This window comes from Rhinoraja longicauda, chromosome 10 (genome assembly GCF_053455715.1).
Source record: "Rhinoraja longicauda isolate Sanriku21f chromosome 10, sRhiLon1.1, whole genome shotgun sequence".
In the NCBI taxonomy this organism is placed as follows: Eukaryota; Metazoa; Chordata; class Chondrichthyes; order Rajiformes; family Arhynchobatidae; genus Rhinoraja; species Rhinoraja longicauda.
Window position 1 is genome coordinate 5,284,058 of NC_135962.1, and position 21,819 is coordinate 5,305,876.

Here is a 21,819-nt window from a genome sequence, read left to right on the forward strand (position 1 = left end):
AACAAGGGGCCACAGTTTAAGAATAAGGGGTAGGCCATTTAGAACAGAGATGAGGAAAAACGTTTTCAGTCAGAGAGTTGTGAATCTGTGGAAATCTCTGCCTCAGAAGGCAGTGGAGGCCAATTCTCTGAATGCATTCAAGAGAGAGCTAGATAGAGTCAGGGGGTATGGGGAGATAGAGTCAGGGGGTATAGCGGAGTCAGGGGGTATGGGGAGAAGGCAGGAACGGGGTACTGATTGTGGGTGATCAGCCATGATCACATTGAATGGTGGTGCTGGCTCGAAGGGCCGAATGGCCTACTCCTACACCTATTGTCTATTGTCTATTGTCTTCTCAGTTCTAAATGCCTTAAGCCTTATCCTGGAGCGTGCAAGGAAAATACAGTAGCAAAAAGAGCTGGTGTTTGAATAGGGAATCCCTTTAATGTTCTGTAACTCACTCGTGGAACATAGGTGAAAGTAACAACTCTTGAAGTGGAATAAAATGCAAATGTTACCAAAATGGACAGCGTGTTTGGTGCGATCACATCTATCTGATCAGCAGTGAAAGGGTCAAACTTCTTGTCCAGGCATCGCAGCAGTTCATGCTTCAGAATGTAGCCACACCGACCATTGAACTCGAAGCACGCATTGTTCAGCTGCATGGGGATATCTAAAGGAACGAAGCAGAGAAAATCATCGAATCTCAATCAGGAGGTCTGCCAAATTGAAGAAGACTGTCAGAAATACCATCGGCGAGACCAAGTGCAGGCTCGGCAATCGTTTCGCTGAACACCTCCGCTCAGTCCATCTTAACCGACCTGATCTCCCGGTGGCTCAGCACTTCAACTGCCCCTCCCACTCCCAGCCTAACCTTTCTGTCCTGGGCCTCCTCCATTGTCAGAGCGAGGCCCAGCACAAATTGGAGGATTTCAATTTCGCTCATATTTCGCTTGGGTAGTTTACACCCCAGCGGTATAAACATTGACCTTAACTTCAGATGGTCCCTGCTTTCCCTCTCTATCCCCTCCCCTTCCCAGTTCTCCCACTAGTCTTCCTGTCTCCGACTACATTCTATCTTTGTCCCGCCCCCTCCCCTGACATCACTGGAATTCTCTGCCTCAGAAGGCAGTGGAGGCCAATTCTCTGAATGCATTCAAGAGAGAGCTAGATAGAGCTCTTAAGGATAGCGGAGTCAGGGGGTATGGTGAGAAGGCAGGAACGGGGTATTGAGAATGATCAGCCTTGATCACATTGAATGGCGGTGCTGGCTCGAAGGGCCGAATGGCCTACTCCTGCACCTATTGTCTATTGTCTATTGACATCAGTCTGAAGAAGTGTCCCGACCCAAAACGTCACCCATTCCTTCTCTCCAGAGATGCTGCCTGACCCGCTGAGTTACTCCAGCATTTTGTGTCTACCTTCGATTTGGACCAGGATCTGCAGTTTTTTTCCTAAACAGAGATATACATATGATTGTCAAAAATATTGAGCCTGTGGAGAAGACTACATATGCAACAGGATGTAGTCCAACTAGAGAGGTTGGTGAAGAAGGCATATAGATATGCAAGGAATGGAGGGATGTGGATCATGTGTAGGAAAATAAGAGTTGGTCTTGGCGTTCTGTGGGCTGAAGGGCTGTTCCTATGCTGCACATAGAGTCATAGAGTCATCGAGTGATACAGTGTGGAAACAGGCCCTTCGGCCCAACTTGCCCGCACCGGCCAACATGTCCCAGCGACATTGGTCCCACCTGCCTGCGCTTGGTCCATATCCCTCCAAACCTGTCCTATCCATGTACCTGTCTAACTGTTGCTTAAATGTTGTGATAGTCCCAGCCTCAACCACCTCCTCTGGCAGCTTGTTCCATACACCCACCATCCTTTGTGTGAAAAAGTTACCCCTCAGATTCCAATTAGATCTTTTCCTCTTCACCCTAAACCTCAGTCGCACCTCTGACTAAGTTTTACACTATAAACCATGCCATACGAATCTTTCCCTTCATTCTGCGATCCAGCTTTTAATGACTAGGAACCAAGGGCCCGAATCCAATCTCCGCTTTGAGACTCACCTGCTGTCTGGAAGTTCAGAGCCACCATCTGACAGCCAGTATTCCAGAAGACATGAGGCATGTAGTTTGAGGAATCCAATCTCTTCCCCTTCGGGTAAATGCGACTCATTTGCCTCGTGTTGTATCTGTGCGGGTGTATAGGAACTGAGAGGCCTTTGAGATATGAGCCAGCCTCACTAAAGCTGGGATGAACGAGATGCAGTGAACCTTACACGCTCTTGGAGATCGGGTCCCAATCTCGTTCAATAATGGCAACAGAGAGACTCCTTCACGGGAGCAGACTGCCGTGTGAGAAGAAGAGAATGCAGTGAGAAGGAGAGGATGATGGGCCGGCTTCCCAGCATTCCAAATTGGAGAGGCCATCTTCAAAAGGAGCTGAAGTGGGATGAGGGTGAGGGGGCAGGCAAAGGTGGGTGGGGGGGGGAGGGAGGGGGACACGACTGGCGCAGTAACAGGAGTGAAGCAGAGAGTAAACCTGGCAACAGTGAAGGGGGTGGGGCAACAGAGAACAAGCAGCAAGGAGAATAAGGGGTAAATCTGTGGAATTCTCTGCCTCAGAAGGCAGTGGAGGCCAGTTCTCTGAATGCATTCAAGAGAGAGCTAGATAGAGCTCTTAAGGATAGTGGAGTCAGGGGGTATGGGGAGAAGGCAGGAGCGGGGTACTGATTGAGAATGGTCACATTGAATGGTGGTGCTGGCTCGAAGGGCCGAATGGTCTACTCCTGCACCTATTGTCTATTGTCTAAAAGAGGAGGGGTTTTTGAAACAACATGGTTCCACGTAAAATAAAACGACTAGGATAATTGGCAAATTAACTCATGCAGACAATAGAGTTATAGAGAGTGATACAGTGTGGAAACAGGCCCCAACAGGCCCAACTTGCCCACACCGGCCAACATGTCCCATCTACACTAGTCGCACCTGCCTGCGTTAGGCCCATATCCCTCCAAACTTACAAATTGCACCTTTGTATTTTACCAGAATCCAGAAGGGAAATAACAAGACTACTATTCTGTAGATTTAATGATTTGTTAGAAAAAAATAAGCAATGCCAGAATCCAGCAGGTGTAAACATATCTAAGTGAGTAAAATACGTACAGGGAACTTTATAAACCATATGCTTTAATCTTGGGGGCGGGAGAAATAATAATCACCACTTAAAAAGGAAAATAGAAACAAAATCTAGAGGGGAAAAATATAATGAGTAAGGCAGCACCTATTACAAAAATAAATCTTGCTTGAATAAAGCTCACTGGATTAGTTGAGGTAACAACTGGATAGTCAGGATAATGCAGCAGGTGTGATGTTTATCGATTCCTAACAAATCCTCTGTAAGGGCCACACAAAAATCAACAAATGTCAGGCCACACACAGACTCGGGGATAGCTCACAGAATAGATAGATTAGATTAGGTTTAAGGCAGTCAGCAAAGAGTTCGAGCAAAGTGAGTCCGCACCAATGGTAAGCTTGACATCAGCCTTGGTGCACATTTCATTAGTGATTTAAATCATGGAATCAAAAACACAATTTCTAATGTTAAAATTTTTTGAGCCAAAACATTATGACCACCTGGTCTAACGCGCTGTTGGTCCTCCGTGTGCCGCCAAAACAGCGCCGATCCGCCGAGGCATGGACTCTTCAAGACCCCTGAAGGTGTCCTGTGGAATCTGGCACCAAAACATTAGCAGCAGATCCTTTAGCAGCGCCCCACAAGCCTTGCCGTTTCAGAGATGCTCTGACCCAGTCGTCTGGCCATAACAATTTGGCCCTTGTCAAAGTCGCTCAGGTCTTTACCCCTGCCCATTTCTCCTGCATCCAACACATCAACTTCAAGAACTGACTGTTCACTTGCTGCCTAATATATCCCACCCCTTGACAGGTGCCATTGTAACAAGATAATCAATGTTATTCATTTTTCCCTCTATCTTCCTGTCTCCACCTATATCCTTCCTTTGTCCCGCCCCGACATCAGTCTGAAGAAGGGTCTCGACCCGAAACGTCACCCATTCCTTCTCTCCTGAGATGCTGCCTGACCTGCTGAGTTACTCCAGCATTTTGTGAATAAATTAATCACTTCACCTGTCAGTGGTCATAATGTTTTGGCTTATCGGTGTATAAGGCAGGATAGACACAATATGCTGGAGTAACTCAGCGGGGCAGGCAGCATCTCTGGTGAGAAGGAATGGGTGATGTTTCGGGTTGAAACCCTTCTTCAGACTCGACCCGAAACGTCACCCATTTCTTCTCTCCAGAGATGCTGCCTGTCCCACTGAGTTACTTCAACATTTGGTGCCTGTCTTTGATTTAAGCTAGCATCTGCAGTTCTTTCCTGCACATGCCTAGATAAGACAGGATATCACAAAATGTTGGAGTAACTCAGCGGGTCAGGCAGCATCTTAGGAGAAAAGGAATGGGTGACGTTCCGGGTCGAGACCCTTCTTCAGACTGATGTCAGGGGAGGGGACGGGACAAAGATAGATAAGACAGGAGGTGGCTCAACTGAATCTCAAAAGTAGGCATTGTCATTATGTTGAATGGCTTTTGCATATTCTATCCTGTGCAATTCTATTAACACAGTGAGTGGTAGGGCTGTGGGGAGTGTTGTAGAGCAGAAGGATCTAGGAGTGCACGTGTATAGTTCCTTGAAGGTGGAGTCGTAGGTAGGTAGGGTGGTCAAAAAGGCTTTTGGCGCATTGGCCTTCATCAGTCAGAGTATTGAGTATCGAAGTTGGGAGGTCAAGTTGCAGTTATATGACATTGGTGAGGCCGTGTTGAGAGTATTGTGTTCAGTTCCGATCACCATGTTATAGGTAAAATGTTGTCAAGCTGGAAAGGGTACAGAGAAGATTTACGAGGATGTTGCAAAGACTCGAGGGTCTGAGCTACAGGGAGAGAGAGGTTGAATAGGCTGGAACTCTATTCTTTCGAGGGCAGGAGGATGAGGGGTGATCTTATAGAGAGGTATAAAATCATGAGAGGAATAGACCGGGTGGATGCACAGAGTCTCTTGCCCAGTGTAGGGGAATCGAGGACCAGAGGACAAAGGTTTAAGAAGGTGAAGGGGAAAAGGTTTAATAGGAATCTGAAGGGGTAACATTTTCACACAAAGGGCGGTGGGTGTGTGGAACAAGCTGCCAGAGGAGGTAGTTGAGGCTGGGACTATTGCAACGTTTAAGAAAGAGTTAGACAGGTACATGGCTAGGACAGGTTTGGAGGGATATGGGCCAAACGCGGGCAGGTGGGACTAGTGTAGCTGGGACATGTTGGCCGGTGTGGGCAAGTTGGGCCAAAGGGCCTGTTTCCACGTTATATGACTCTGTGACAATGCAAATCTATGAACATTTGCAATTCTGTTTTAAACCAGACAAAGGCCTTGATTAGACTGCAGCCTATAATCCACTCCTTTGCAACAGTTGCTCTGCAGAAAAGCCCGTCAAATTCGATGACTAAATTCCAATCCCAAATCCATCCCAGGTATATACATGTTTCCACTTACAAACACCACGAGTTAGAGTCATAGAGTCCTACAGCACAGAAAGAGGCCCTTCGGCCCATCGTGTCTGCGCCGCCCGTCACCAAACACAGTCTAATTTTAATCCCATTTTCCCGCATTTGGACCGTAGCCCTGAATGTTGTAGCATTTGAAGTGCCCATCCAAATGCCTCTTAAACGTTGTGAGTGTTCCCGTCTCCACCACCACCCCAGGCAGTGAGTTCCAGACTCCAACCACCCTCTGGGTGAAAAAGTTCTTTCTCACATCCCCCCGAAACCTCCCTCCCCTTACCCTGTATCTATGTCCCCTCGTTGTTGAACCTTCCACCAGTGGAAGAAGTTCCCCGCCATCTACCTTATCTATGCCCCTCATGATCTTGTACACCTCGATCATGTCCCCTCTCAGCCTTCTCTGCTCCAGGGAAAACAACCCCAGTCTGCTCAGTCTCTCCTCATAGCCGAGGCCCTTGGTTAGATTGCGGCCTCCCTCCCAGGTAGCCGATACACAAACCATCCAAACCTCCCAATGTTGATGATTGGATGGGTGACTCTCCTGAGCACCCAGATTACTCAATTAGATTCCACTCTGTATTTAATCAAGAGTCCAGCATCCTCTGCCTTGCCGCCCAGCCCAGGCGGCTATTTGCGTGCTGGCCACGGAAGCAGGTCTACAATCACACATCACAAAATGGCGGCACTGCCCTAGCAGCTGCCGCTCACCTGCGGTCCATTTGTCTTTGTGTTTTTGTTGTTTTTTTTGTCTTAGTTGTAGTTGTGATGTGGTGTTTTGTGTTTGTGTACTATGTGTGTATGTGGGGGGGAGGGGGAAACTAACACTGTAAATATGTGTCCCTTCCGAACGGAGACCCGACCTTTGTTTTCTGGGCCGTGTCTCCGTTCCTGCTGCGGCCTACCATCGGCCCAACTCCTGGAGCTGTCAGCCTCCATCGGACTTACCATCCAAGTCCGTGGATCGGACTTACCATCACCGGAGCCGGCCGTCTTCGGAGGCTGCGGGAGCGGCTGCGACTTGCCTTAGGTTCGGGCCGCGTGGATTCCGACATCGGGAGCTCCGGCAGCGGCAGCATGTTCGCCCGCCCCGGATCGCGGGGCTTGGGGCGCGGACATTTCACCGTCCGGCGCGGCCTAAGATGGCCGCGGGATATTTCTCTGCTGGGCGGGGGTTTCAATGTCGGGAGCCACGACCGCCCCGACGTGCAGCAACAGCGGCAGCGACAGCGTGTTCGCCCGCCCCGGATCGGACTTATCATCGGCGGAGCCGGCCGTCTTCGGAGGCTGCGGGAGCGGCTGCGACGCGACGCGCCTTGGGCTTGGCCCGCTGTGGACCGTCCGGTGCGGCCTGCAACCACAACAACCTGACTGCGGGCGAGGACAGCGGGAGAAGGGAAAGACATTGTGGCCTTCCATCACAGTGAGGAGAGAGAGGACTGGAGGAGGAGACTCACTGTGATGGATGTTTCTTTGATGGATGTTTCTTTTTTGTGTGTTTTTGGGGTTGGGTGGTTTGAGTGCCTGTTTGATGCTTTTATTGTTGGACTGTTTTTGGGGGTTTTGGGGTGTGTGATTTGAATGCCTATTTAATGCTTCTATTGTTGGACTGTGTTTTGGGGGGTTTTTGGGGTTGGGTAATTTGGGTGCCTGTTTAGTGCTTTTATTGTTGGACTGTGGGTGATTGAATTAACATTTTGTTCAAGATGGCCGCGCCGTTGTGTTTTGGCTGCCTGCCACTGTATGTTTCTTTTTTTCCTAGTCAGATGTGCAGCACTTTGGTCAACGTGGGTTGTTTTTAAATGTGCTATACAAATAAATTGACTTGACTTGACTTGACAATCGCCCCACACTCTTAAATCCCATAAGGTCATAAATAATATGAGCAGAATTAGGCCATTCGGCCTATCGAGTCTACTCCGCCATTCAATCATGGCTGATCTATCTCTCCCCCTCAACCCCGTTCTCCTGCCTTCTCCCCATAATCCCCGACACCCCTTCTCCTCTCATTTCTCTCAACCCCCCTGAAAATCTCTATTCCAACAGCAACACTTCCTACTTTAACTATGTATGATATTCCCTTCTCGTGTATCTGTACACTGTAAATGGCTCGACTGTAATCATGTATTGTCATTCCGCTGACTGGATCGCACGCAACAAAAGCTTTTCACTGTACCTCGGTACACGTGACAATAAACTCAACTGAACTGGACTGGTGCGTTGGATTGAAGCTAAAGTCCAAGCTATTTCTGTCTCATAAACGTCTGCATTAACCGGTGGTATCAAGCACGCGTCAAGTACTGTTTAGCGCAGAGCTTTTGAAAAGATACTCAACAAAATCGAGGCAAAATTTGATGAGCATGTCCAGCGCTTTGGTCTCTGGGAAGGATGAGATGATGTAGGATTGATTTATTTCTGCAAATGAAGAAGTCAGATTAAGTAAGTAACTTTTATCATAGAGTCACAGAGTCATAGAGTCATAGAGTGATACAGTGTGGAAACTGGCCCTTCGGCCCAACTCGCCCACACCGCCCAGCATGTCCCAGCTGCACTAGTCCCACCTGCCCGCATTTGGTCCACATCCCTCCAAACCTGTCCTATCCATGCATCTGCCTAACCGTTTCTTAAATGTAGGGATAGTCCCTGCCTCAACGACCTCCTCTGGCAGCTTGTTCCATACACCCACCAGTGGTAAAGATAGAATCAAGTGTCTGCTTCAGGAGTTTGACGTCGGGCTTGCAAATGACATGGCCTGTCCAATACCAACTGTGTGTAACGAGAGCCTCAGTGCTGAAGAAAGGCACAAAAGTGCTGGAGTAACTCAACGGGACAGGCAGCATCTCTGCAGAGAAGGAACAGGTGACGTTTCGGGTCGAGACCCTTCTTCAGACTGAGAGTCACGGGAAAGGGAAACGAGAGGTATAGACGGTGATGTAGATAGATATAGAACAAATGAATGAAAGATATGCAAAAACGTAACAGGTAGCGTAAGAAAAAAACTGCAGATGCTGGTACAAATCGAGGGTATTTATTTCACAAAATGCTGGAGTAACTCAGCAGGTCAGGCAGCATCTCAGGAGAGAAGGAATGGGTGACGTTTCGGGTCGAGACCCTTCTTCAGTGCAAAAAAGTGACGCTCATGAAGGAAACAGGCCATTGTTAGCTGTGTGTGAATGAGTTACAATGAGACTCAACAAGACAACTTTGAAGCTGGTGTGACTTGGGTGGGGGAGGGATGGAGAGAGAGATGGGGGGATGCAAACGGTTATTTGGTGTTGTTGCTGACCTGGGAGATGATGACGGTTTGCTTATCCTTTCAGTGAAGCTGGAAGATTTTTGCATCCACCCGTGCTTCTTCACTCAACTCCTCAACTCCATCCAACATCTCCGGCAGACACAACGTGCTGGAGTAACTCAGCGGGGCAGGCAGCATCTCCGGAGAGAAGGAACGGGTGACATTTTGGGTCTATCTTCAGTGCAAGCCAGCATCTGCAGTTCTTTCCGACACATGAGAATAGATGAGGCGTATATGTGAAGCCAATGGGAGAAATATAGAGTCCTCCCCGCTCAGCTGCGATTTTGGCACTTTGTGTCTTTTTTGGTAAACCAGCATTGCATAAATTCATGTTCGTTAGTGATAGGAGCAGAATTAGGCCATTCGGCCCATTGAGTCTACTCTGCCATTTAATCATGGTAGATCTATCTCTCCCTCCTAACCCCATTCTCCTGCCTTCTCCCCATAACCCCTGACACCCGCACTGATCAAGAATGTATCTATCTCTGCCTTAAAAATATCCACTGACTTGGCCTCCACAGCCCTCTGTGGCAAAGAATTCCACAGATTCACCACACTCTGATGAAAGAAATCCCGCCTCATCTCCTTCCTAAAGGAAGGTCCTTTAATTCTGAGGCTACGCCCTCTGGCCCTAAACTCTCCCACTGGTGGAAACATCCTCTCTATCCAGGCCCTTCACTATTTACAATCTGCAGCTCCATCCGTGTCTAAATGAAACATGTTGCCAGGAATATTGGATATCTTACCCTTGGAGAGCTCAAAAGAGACAAACTTCACGGGCTGAATGTAGTTCACCAGACTGGACATCTCCTCATAAGCTCTCACTTCCTGACCAGCAGTCCCCTGTCAGGAGAGAATAAAGCAGTAAATACAAGGCTCACCTCAGTTACAAACAACGGTAACTAAAGAGGGACCTGCTGAGATACAGGCTGATCACCCCGAACGTCGGCCCACGCCAGTTCTACCCGCGGCCCGAGGAACGGTAATGAAGGCTGGAATGTGCAGGAGTTGCTGCCTCACAGCGCCAGAGACCCGGGTTCCATCCCGACTACGGGCGCCGTCTGTACGGAGTTTGTACGTTCTGCCCGTGACCTGCGCGGGTTTTCTCCGAGATCTTCGGTTTCCTCCCACACTCCAAAGACGTACAGGTTTGTAGGTTAATTCGCTTGGTATGAATGTAAATTGTCCCTGGTGTGCGTAGGATAGTGTAAATGTGCAGGGATCGCTGGTCGGTGCGGACTCGGTGGGCCGAAGGGCCTGTTTCCGCGCTGTTTCTCTGAAACTTAACTAAACTAAACCAGGACAATGGGCCTTAATGGCCAAGTTAAGAATCTTAACATTTTTTTAAAATCTGGACTTGTAGGATACAAGATGGTGCTTAAAATGTTGTAAAAAAAAAAAAAAAAAAATGTTGTGACTCTTGTGTACTAACTCAGTGTGGTCTGCAGTCTTACACTTAGAAACATAGAAACATATAAAATAGGTGCAGGAGTAGGCCATTCGGCCCTTTGAGCCTGCACCGCCATTCAATGTGATCATGGCTGATCATCCAGCTCAGTATCCTGTACCTGCCTTCTCTCCATACCCCCTGATCCCTTTAGCCACAAGGGCCACATCTAACTCCCTCTTAAATATAGCCAATGAACTGGCCTCAACTACCTTCTGTGGCAGAGAATTCCACAGATTCATCACTCTCTGTGTGAAAAAAAACTTTCTCATCTCGGTCCTAAAAGACTTCCCCCTTATCCTTAAACTGTGACCCCTTGTTCTGGACTTCCCCAACATCGGGAACAATCTTCCTGCATCTAGCCTGTCCAATCCCTTAAGAATTTTGTAAGTTTCTATAAGAACCCCCCTCAATCTTCTAAATTCCAGCGTAGTATGATTGTGTCCAATGTATTGGTAAGATTATCATTGAACTGTATCCAAAAAAAAATGTCACCATGCATAGGTACACATGACAATAAAGTGCGATTTATTCACAAAATGCTGGAGTAACTCAGCGGGTCAGGCAGTATCTCAGGAGAGAAGGAATGGGTGACGTTTCGGGTCGAGACCCTTCTTCAGACTGATGATCAGTCTTCAATGATCAGTACCATTGATCATTGATCAATTCCATTCCCCTTTTTACAATAAAGGCAAAGATTTTTTGTTCTGGTTTATTTTCACCCACATTGTTTAGACCGTAATGTTGTATCCTTATTGTTTTGACGTGCTTATGCTTTATTCCTAATTGTTAACTGTATGTTTGTGTTGTCATTTGTGAGCGGGAGCACCAAGGCACATTCCTTGTACGTGCACATACTTGGCCAATAAACTTGAAGATATCACACAAAATGCTGGAGTAACTCAGCAGGTCAGGCAGCATCTCTGGAGAGAAGGAATGGGTGACGTTTCGGGTCGAGACCCTTCTTCAGACTGATGTCAAGGGGGCGGGACAAAGAAAGACTGGAAGGTTCTGAAGAAGGGTCTCGACCCGAAATGTCACCCATTCCCTCTCTCCAGAGATGCTGCCTGTCCCGCTGAGCTACACCAGCATTTTGTGATACCTTTGATTTGTACCCAGCATCTGTAGTTATTTTCCTACACAACTGGCCAATAAACTTATTAATTAATTCATTCATTCATTCATTACCTAGAACAGTGCAGCACAGGACTAGGCCTTTCGGCCAACGATGGCTATGCTTGCTTTCATGGGTCAGGGCATTGAGTATCAGAAGCAGGAAGTGATGATTCAGCTTTATAGCACCTTGTGTCGGCCAATGTTTGGAGTGTTGTGTGCAGTTGTGGTCACCCCATTACAGGGAGGATGTGGAGACTTTGGAAAGAGTGCAGAGCAGGTCTACCAGAATGATGCCTGGATTGGGGGGTATTTATTTCACAAAATGCTGGAGTAACTCAGCAGGTCAGGCAGCATCTCAGGAGAGAAGCAATGGGTGACGTTTCGGGTCGAGACCCTTCGGGTACGAGCTACAGGAAGAGGTTGGACCGACTTGGATTATTTTGCGGCACGGTGGCGCAGCGGTAGAGTTGCTGCCTTACAGCGAATGCAGCGCCGGAGACTCAGGTTCGATCCTGACTACGGGCGCCGTCTGTACGGAGTTTGTACGTTCTCCCCGTGACCTGCGTGGGTTTTCTCCGAGATCTTCGGTTTCCTCCCACACTCCAAAGATGTGCAGGTATGTAGGTTAATTGGCTGGGCAAATGTAAAAATGGTCCCTAGTGGGTGTAGGATAGTGTTAGTGTGCGGGGATCGCTGGGCGGCGCGGACCCGGTGGGCCGAAGGGCCTGTTTCTGCGCTGTATCTCTAAATCTAAAATTTTCTCCGGAACGCCAACATTTGCAAGGAGATCTGATAGATGTCCGTTAAATTATGAGAGGAATAGAGATGGTGGACATTCAGAATCATTTTCCCAAACTGCACAAAAATCAAATGCTAGAGGGCACAGCTTGAAGGTGAGAGGGGCAAAGTTTAAAGGAGACGTGCGGGGGATATTTTTTTACACAGAGGGTGGTGAGTGCCAGGAACGCACTTCTGGAGGTGGTGTGTAGTTTAGTTTAGAGATTCAGCACGAAAACAGGCCCTTCGGCCCACCGAGTCCGCACCGACCAGCGATCCCCGCACATTAGCGCTATCCTACACACATTAGCGACAATTTACATTTATACCAAGCCAATTAACCTAAAAACCTCCGCGTCTTTGGAGTGTGGGAGGAAACAGAAGATCTCGGAGAAAACGCACGCAGGTCACGGGGAGAACGTGCAAACTCTGTACAGACAGCACCCGTAGTCGGGATCGAACCCGGGTCTCCGGCGCTGTAAGGCAGCAACTCTACCGCTGCGCCACCCTTGGTGGTGGATGTGCAGGGAATGGAAATTGTGGGCCATAGGGCCACATGTTCTTGTGCTGTACTGTTCTGTGATCTATGCTAAGTACGATTGTGCCCATGTACAGTGAGACTTCCACTGAAGTGAATGCAAGAAAGGAATGTCTCCATAGTTTGGTACATGTGACAATAAGCTGCCATTGTCACTTCACAAGGGAGGCCGTCGAAATTGATAAGCAATCACTTCTATTGAGAGTTGTGCACCGAAACTCTCTTACACAATGCAGCCTACAGTCCCTTGAGTCTTTTAGCTTCCAGTGACAAAAATAAACTTGTAGCCATTAAAAAGAAATTTATTTTTGAAGATCCTGCTGGAAACAAACTGTCACGGCAAGTCTGACGCTCTCTTGACCCAGAACCCGCTATTTCCCCCATCGACACCAGTGCTAAAATGCGGCTTTCTATAATGCGAGGTTTCAATAAACAATAGGTGCAGGAGTAGGCCATTCGGCCCTTCGAGCCAGCACCGCCATTCAATGTGATCATGGCTGATCATTCTCAATGATTGAGAATGATCAGCCATGATCACATTGAATGGTGGTGCTGGCTCGAAGGGCCGAATGGCCTCCTCCTGCTCCTATTGTCTATTGTCTATAATCAGTACCCCATTCCTGCCTTCTCCTCATACCCCCTGACTCCTCTGTCCTTAAGAGCTCTATCTAGCTCTATCTTGAATGCATTCAGAGAATTGGCCTCCACTGCCCTCTGAGGCAGAGAATTCCACAGATTTACAACTCTGACTAAAAAGGTTTTTCCTCATCTCCGTTCCAAATGGCCTACCCCTTATTCTTAAACTGTGGCCCCTGGTTCTGGACTCCCCCAACATTGGGAACATGTTTCCTGCCTCTAACGTGTCCAACCCCTTAATAATCTTACATATTTTTAGATAAGATCCCTTCTCATCCTTCTAAATTCCAGTGTATACAAGCCTAGTCCTTCCAGTCTTTCAACGTACAACAGTCCCGCCATTCCGGGAATTAACCTAGTAAACCTACGCTGCACGCCCTCAATAGCAAGAATAGCCTTCCTCAAATTTGGAGACCAGAACCGCACACAGTACTCCAGGTGCGGTCTCAATAGGGCCCTGTACAACTGCAGAAGGACCTCTTTGCTCCTATATTCTTCGGAAAGCAGGAGTGGCATTATAGCGGGATTGCCTGCACGGTTACAGTGGCCCGTGAGTGAGGAGGCCACACAGGCTGCTGCAGACGGAGGGAGGGAGTTGCAATGGAATAGTGGTGATCAGGGGCATGTCCTATCCAGGATACGGCAACTACCTGCTCCCAAAGAAACACACGCTGAAACATTTGTGATTTGCAAGAGCCCGATGGCCTTCAGAGTTACAGCCGAGTTGGCCCCAGAGACGGGCTGATCTCACGGTACTGAGAATGTTACCAGGCCAAGGTTCACCAGCAGCTTCGAGAGAATGGCACGGCTTGGCCCACACTGTGAGGGTTCAGCTCTCGTACCTCATCAGATGCATTCTTCTTATGTTCTTCCTCATCTTCCTGATCAATGGCCTCCTGCTCCTCCTCATTGTCACACTGCTCTTCCTCAGTTTCACCTGGAATCGTCCAAGGACAAAACTATCACCAGCTACATAATATACAGTTACAGTGAGAGAAGTGTGGGGTGTATCAGTGTTACAGTGTGGGCTGTTTCAGTGTGGGGTGTATCAGTGTATTACAGTGTGGGGTGTATCAGTGTGGGGTGTATCAGTGTATTACAGTGTGGGGTGTATCAGTGTGGGGTGTATCAGTGTGGGGTGTATCAGTGTGGGGTGTATCAGTGTGGGGTGTATCAGTGTGTTACAGTGTGGGGTGTATCAGTGTTACAGTGTGGGGTGTATCAGTGTGGGGTGTATCAGTGTGGGGTGTATCAGTGTTACAGTGTGGGGTGTATCAGTGTTACAGTGTGGGGTGTATCAGTGTTACAGTGTGGGTGTATCAGTGTTACAGTGTGGGGTGTGTCAGAGTTACAGTGTGGGGTGTATCAGTGTTACAGTGTGGGGTGTATCAGTGTTACAGTGTGGGGTGTGTCAGTGTATCAGTGTGGGGTGTATCAGTGTGGGGTGTATCAGTGTGGGGTGTATCAGTGTGGGGTGTATCAGTGTGGGGTGTATCAGTGTGGGGTGTATCAGTGTGGGGTGTATCAGTGTGGGGTGTATCAGTGTGGGGTGTATCAGTGTGGGGTGTATCAGTGTGGGGTGTTACAGTGTGGGGTGTATCAGTGTGGGGTGTATCAGTGTGTTACAGTGTGGGGTGTATCAGTGTGGGGTGTATCAGTGTTACAGTGAGGGGTGTATCAGTGTTACAGTGTGGGGTGTATCAGTGTTACAGTGAGGGGTGTATCAGTGTTACAGTGTGGGGTGTATCAGTGTTACAGTGTGGGGTGTATCAGTGTTACAGTGAGGGGTGTATCAGTGTTACAGTGTGGGGTGTATCAGTGTTACAGTGTGGGGTGTATCAGTGTTACAGTGTGGGGTGTCAGTGTTACAGTGAGGGATGTATCTGTGTGTTACAGTGTGGAGCGTGAGGTATATCTGTGTGTTACAGTGTGGGGCGTGAGGTATATCTGTGTGTTACAGTGTGGGGTGTTGGTGTATTAGCGTTCACAGTGAGAAATGTGAGAGCTTTTGAAGGAGGTGATCAAGAAGACTGATCCAAAGGACAGGGGAGTGAGTAGACATTGTCTTGATGAGCATTAACAAGGCTTTTGACAAGGTGAGCAGATCTGGAAAGTTACATTGCATGAAATCCAAGGGGTGCTAGACAAATGGATTCAGAATTGGCTTGGAGGAAGGTATCAAAATGTAGTTGTGGAAGGTTGTCTTCGGCTTAGAGGACTGAGACCAGTGGATTGCTGCAATGGTCGGTGCTGTTTGTGATGTACATTAACGACTTGCATTATAAGAAAATAGCTGCAGATGCTGGTACAAATCGATTTATTCACAAAATGCTGGAGTAACTCAGCAGGTCAGGCAGCATCTCAGGAGAGAACGTCTCGACCCGAAACGTCGCCCATTCCTTCTCTCCCGAGATGCTGCCTGACCTGCTGAGTTACTCCAGCATTTTGTGAATAAATTAACAACTTGCCTGGCAATGTGGTTGACATTGATCATAAATTTGAACAGTGAACTGTGAGGAAGGATATTCAAGTTTACAACAGAATTTAGAACATTTGGGAAGGTGGACCAAGGAATGTTAAATGGAATGTAACTCTGCCATGTCAAACCAGGGCAGGACTGAGACAGTAAATGGTAGAGCAGGGCAGTTGGGTGGTGCAGCGGTAGAGTTGCTGCCTTACAGCGCAGGAGACCCGGGTTCCATCCCGACTACGGGCGCCGTCTGTACAGAGTTTGCACATTCTACCCGTGACCTGCGTGGGTTTTCTCCGAGATCTTCAGGTTTCCTGCCACACTCCAAAGATGTGTAGGTATGTAGGTTAATTGGCTTGGTATAAATGTAAAATTGTCCCTAGTGTGTGCAGGGTAGTGTTAATGTGTGGGGATCGCTGGTCAGTGCGGACTCAGTGGGCCGAAGGGCCTGTTTCTGCGCTGTATTTCTAAACTAAACTAAACTAAACTAGAGCCCTGGAGTTCCCTAAAGTTGGTGAGTCAGGCGGACAGTTTGCTGAAGAAAGCGTTTGGCACACCTGCCTTCACTGGTAAGGGTACCGAGCACAAAGATTATACATCATATTGCCCTGTACAAGTCATTGGAGAAACCACACTGGGAGTAGTTTAGAGATACAGAACGGAAACAGGCCCTTCGGCCCACCGAGTCCCCACTGACCAGCGACAGGCCCAGCGGATGAAAACGTTTTTTCTCACCTCAGTTTTAAATGGCCTCCCCTTTATTCTAAGACTGTGTGGCCCCTGGTTCTGGACTCGCCCAACATTGGGAACATTTTTCCTGCATCTAGCTTGTCCAGTCCTTTTATAATTGTATATATGTTTCTATAAGATCCCCCCTCGACCTTCTAAATTCCAGTGAATACAAGCCCAGTCCTTCCAATGTTTCCTCATATGACAGTCCCGCCATCCCGGGGATTAAGCTGGTGAACCTATGCTGCACTGCCTCGATTGTAAGGACGTCCTTCCTCAAACGGATCACAGGCGGTCTGCTGGATATTGTTCTCTTCTGCAGCCAGTGTGAGTCATCGAGAGTGCATGGCTTGCCAGGTACCAGGGCTGCAGCTTAAAACCCTCACACAGTCCACACGTGCCACTACCACACACACTGATATATCATGCACACCTCAGAGTGACACAGCGATGTATACTGCACGCCAAGGAGACGGTGATCAAGGGACATGAAGAATAGTTTGTTGTCAGACGAGGGGAAGCTGGCAACGAGGCTCACAATCAGTTAAATTTAATCAGGAGGACAGTGAAACTAGTGGGAGAACACTGGTGGCAGAGGGACCGATCTCCCAATATCACTGACTGTAACACTGACACACCCCACACTGTAACACTGATACACCCCACACTGTAACACTGACACACCCCACACTGTAACACTGACACACCCCACACTGTAACACTGACACACCCCACACTGTAACACTGACACACCCCACACTGTAACACGGACACACCCCACACTGTAACACTGACACACCCCACACTGTAACACTGACACACCCCACACTGTAACACTGACACACCCCACACTGTAACACTGACACACCCCACACTGTAACACTGATACACCCGACACTGTAACACTGACACACCCCACACTGTAACACCACACACTGTAACACTGATACACCCCACACTGTAACACTGATACACCCCACACTGTAACACTGACACACCCCACACTGATACACCCCACACTGTAACACTGATACACCCCACACTGTAACACTGACACACCCCACACTGATACACCCCACACTGTAACACTGATACACCCCACACTGTAACACTGACACACCCCACACTGATACACCCCACACTGTAACACTGATACACCCCACACTGTAACACTGATACACCCCACACTGTAACACTGACACACCCCACACTGTAACACTGATACACCCCACACTGAAACACTGACACACCCCACACTGTAACACTGATACACCCCACACTGTAACACTGATACACCCCACACTGTAACACTGACACACCCACACTGATACACCCCACACTGTAACACACCACACCCTTCACTGTGACACTGATACACCCCACACTGTAACACTGATACACCCCACACTGTAACACTGACACACCCCACACTGATACACCCCACACTGTAACACACCACACCCTTCACTGTGACACTGATACACCCCACACTGTAACACTGATACACCCCACATTGTAACACTGATACACCCCACACTGTAACACTGACACACCCCACACTGTAACACACCACACCCTTCACTGTGACACTGATACACCCCACACTGTAACACACTGTAACACACTGATACACCCCACACTGTAACACTGATACACCCCACACTGATACACCCCACACTGTGACACTGATACACCCCACACTGATACACCCCACACTGTGACACTGATACACCCCACACTGTAACACTGATACACCCCACACTGTAACACTGATACACCCCACACTGATACACCCCACACTGATACACCCCACACTGTAACACACCACACCCTTCACTGTGACACTGATACACCCCACACTGTAACACTGATACACCCCACACTGTAACACTGACACACCCCACACTGATACACCCCACACTGTAACACACCACACCCTTCACTGTGACACTGATACACCCCACACTGTAACACTGATACACCCCACATTGTAACACTGATACACCCCACACTGTAACACTGACACACCCCACACTGTAACACACCACACCCTTCACTGTGACACTGATACACCCCACACTGTAACACACTGATACACCCCACACTGATACACCCCACACTGTGACACTGATACACCCCAAACTGTAACACTGATACACCCCACACCGTAACACTGACACACCCCACACCGTAACACTGACACACCCCACACCGTAACACTGACACACCCCACACTGTAACACCACAGACTGTAACACTGATACACCCCACACTGTAACACCACACACTGTAACACTGATACACCCCACACTGTAACACTGATACACCCCACACTGTAACACTGATACACCCCACACTGTAACACTGACACACCCCACACTGTAACACTGATACACCCGACACTGTAACACTGACACACCCCACACTGTAACACCACACACTGTAACACTGATACACCCCACACTGTAACACTGATACACCCCACACTGTAACACTGACACACCCCACACTGTAACACTGATACACCCCACACTGTAACACTGATACACCCCACACTGTAACACTGACACACCCCACACTGATACACCCCACACTGTAACACTGATACACCCCACACTGTAACACTGACACACCCCACACCGTAACACTGACACACCCCACACTGTAACACCACAGACTGTAACACTGATACACCCCACACTGTAACACCACACACTGTAACACTGATACACCCCACACTGTAACACTGATACACCCCACACTGTAACACTGATACACCCCACACTGTAACACTGACACACCCCACACTGTAACACTGATACACCCGACACTGTAACACTGACACACCCCACACTGTAACACCACACACTGTAACACTGATACACCCCACACTGTAACACTGATACACCCCACACTGTAACACTGACACACCCCACACTGTAACACTGATACACCCCACACTGTAACACTGATACACCCCACACTGTAACACTGACACACCCCACACTGATACACCCCACACTGTAACACTGATACACCCCACACTGTAACACTGACACACCCCACACTGATACACCCCACACTGTAACACTGATACACCCCACACTGTAACACTGATACACCCCACACTGTAACACTGACACACCCCACACTGTAACACTGATACACCCCACACCGTAACACTGACACACCCCACACTGTAACACCACACACTGTAACACTGATACACCCCACACTGTAACACTGATACACCCCACACTGTAACACTGACACACCCCACACTGTAACACCACACACTGTAACACTGATACACCCCACACTGTAACACTGATACACCCCACACTGTAACACTGACACACCCCACACTGTAACACTGACACACCCCACACTGTAACACTGACACACCCCACACTGTAACACTGATACACCCGACACTGTAACACTGACACACCCCACACTGTAACACCACACACTGTAACACTGATACACCCCACACTGTAACACTGATACACCCCACACTGTAACACTGACACACCCCACACTGTAACACTGATACACCCCACACTGTAACACTGATACACCCCACACTGTAACACTGACACACCCCACACTGATACACCCCACACTGTAACACTGATACACCCCACACTGTAACACTGACACACCCCACACTGATACACCCCACACTGTAACACTGATACACCCCACACTGTAACACTGATACACCCCACACTGTAACACTGACACACCCCACACTGTAACACTGATACACCCCACACTGTAACACTGACACACCCCACACTGTAACACTGATACACCCCACACTGTAACACTGACACACCCCACACTGATACACCCCACACTGTAACACACCACACCCTTCACTGTGACACTGATACACCCCACACTGTAACACTGATACACCCCACACTGTAACACTGACACACCCCACACTGTAACACTGACACACCCCACACTGTAACACTGACACACCCCACACTGTAACACTGACACACCCCACACTGTAACACTGACACACCCCACACTGTAACACTGACACACCCCACACTGTAACACTGACACACCCCACACTGTAACACTGACACACCCCACACTGTAACACTGACACACCCCACACTGTAACACTGACACACCCCACACTGTAACACTGATACACCCGACACTGTAACACTGACACACCCCACACTGTAACACTGACACACCCACACTGATACACCCCACACTGTAACACACCACACCCTTCACTGTGACACTGATACACCCCACACTGTAACACTGATACACCCCACACTGTAACACTGATACACCCCACACTGATACACCCCACACTGTAACACACCACACCCTTCACTGTGACACTGATACACCCCACACTGTAACACTGATACACCCCACACTGTAACACTGACACACCCCACACTGATACACCCCACACTGTAACACACCACACCCTTCACTGTGACACTGATACACCCCACACTGTAACACTGATACACCCCACATTGTAACACTGATACACCCCACACTGTAACACTGACACACCCCACACTGTAACACACCACACCCTTCACTGTGACACTGATACACCCCACACTGTAACACACTGATACACCCCACACTGATACACCCCACACTGTGACACTGATACACCCCACACTGTAACACTGATACACCCCACACCGTAACACTGACACACCCCACACCGTAACACTGACACACCCCACACCGTAACACTGACACACCCCACACTGTAACACCACAGACTGTAACACTGATACACCCCACACTGTAACACCACACACTGTAACACTGATACACCCCACACTGTAACACTGATACACCCCACACTGTAACACTGATACACCCCACACTGTAACACTGACACACCCCACACTGTAACACTGATACACCCGACACTGTAACACTGACACACCCCACACTGTAACACCACACACTGTAACACTGATACACCCCACACTGTAACACTGATACACCCCACACTGTAACACTGACACACCCCACACTGTAACACTGATACACCCCACACTGTAACACTGATACACCCCACACCGTAACACTGACACACCCCACACTGATACACCCCACACTGTAACACTGATACACCCCACACTGTAACACTGACACACCCCACACTGATACACCCCACACTGTAACACTGATACACCCCACACTGTAACACTGATACACCCCACACTGTAACACTGACACACCCCACACT

The 21,819-nt window shown here is 48.7% G+C and overlaps 1 protein-coding gene across 1 annotated transcript in view; it reads right to left on the bottom strand.

Annotated features, from left to right (window-relative positions):
- LOC144597568 (1-phosphatidylinositol 4,5-bisphosphate phosphodiesterase beta-2-like) overlaps window positions 1-21,819 on the bottom strand; it is a 134,507-nt gene that overhangs the window by 59,219 nt on the left and 53,469 nt on the right. The window contains exons 15-19 of the mRNA XM_078407054.1: window positions 14,203-14,297; window positions 9,593-9,689; window positions 7,882-7,966; window positions 2,051-2,175; window positions 498-652 (exon numbers count right to left, since the gene is read on the bottom strand). Coding sequence (XP_078263180.1) covers window positions 498-652; window positions 2,051-2,175; window positions 7,882-7,966; window positions 9,593-9,689; window positions 14,203-14,297 — 557 coding nt within the window. The remainder of the gene's footprint in view (window positions 1-497; window positions 653-2,050; window positions 2,176-7,881; window positions 7,967-9,592; window positions 9,690-14,202; window positions 14,298-21,819) is intronic.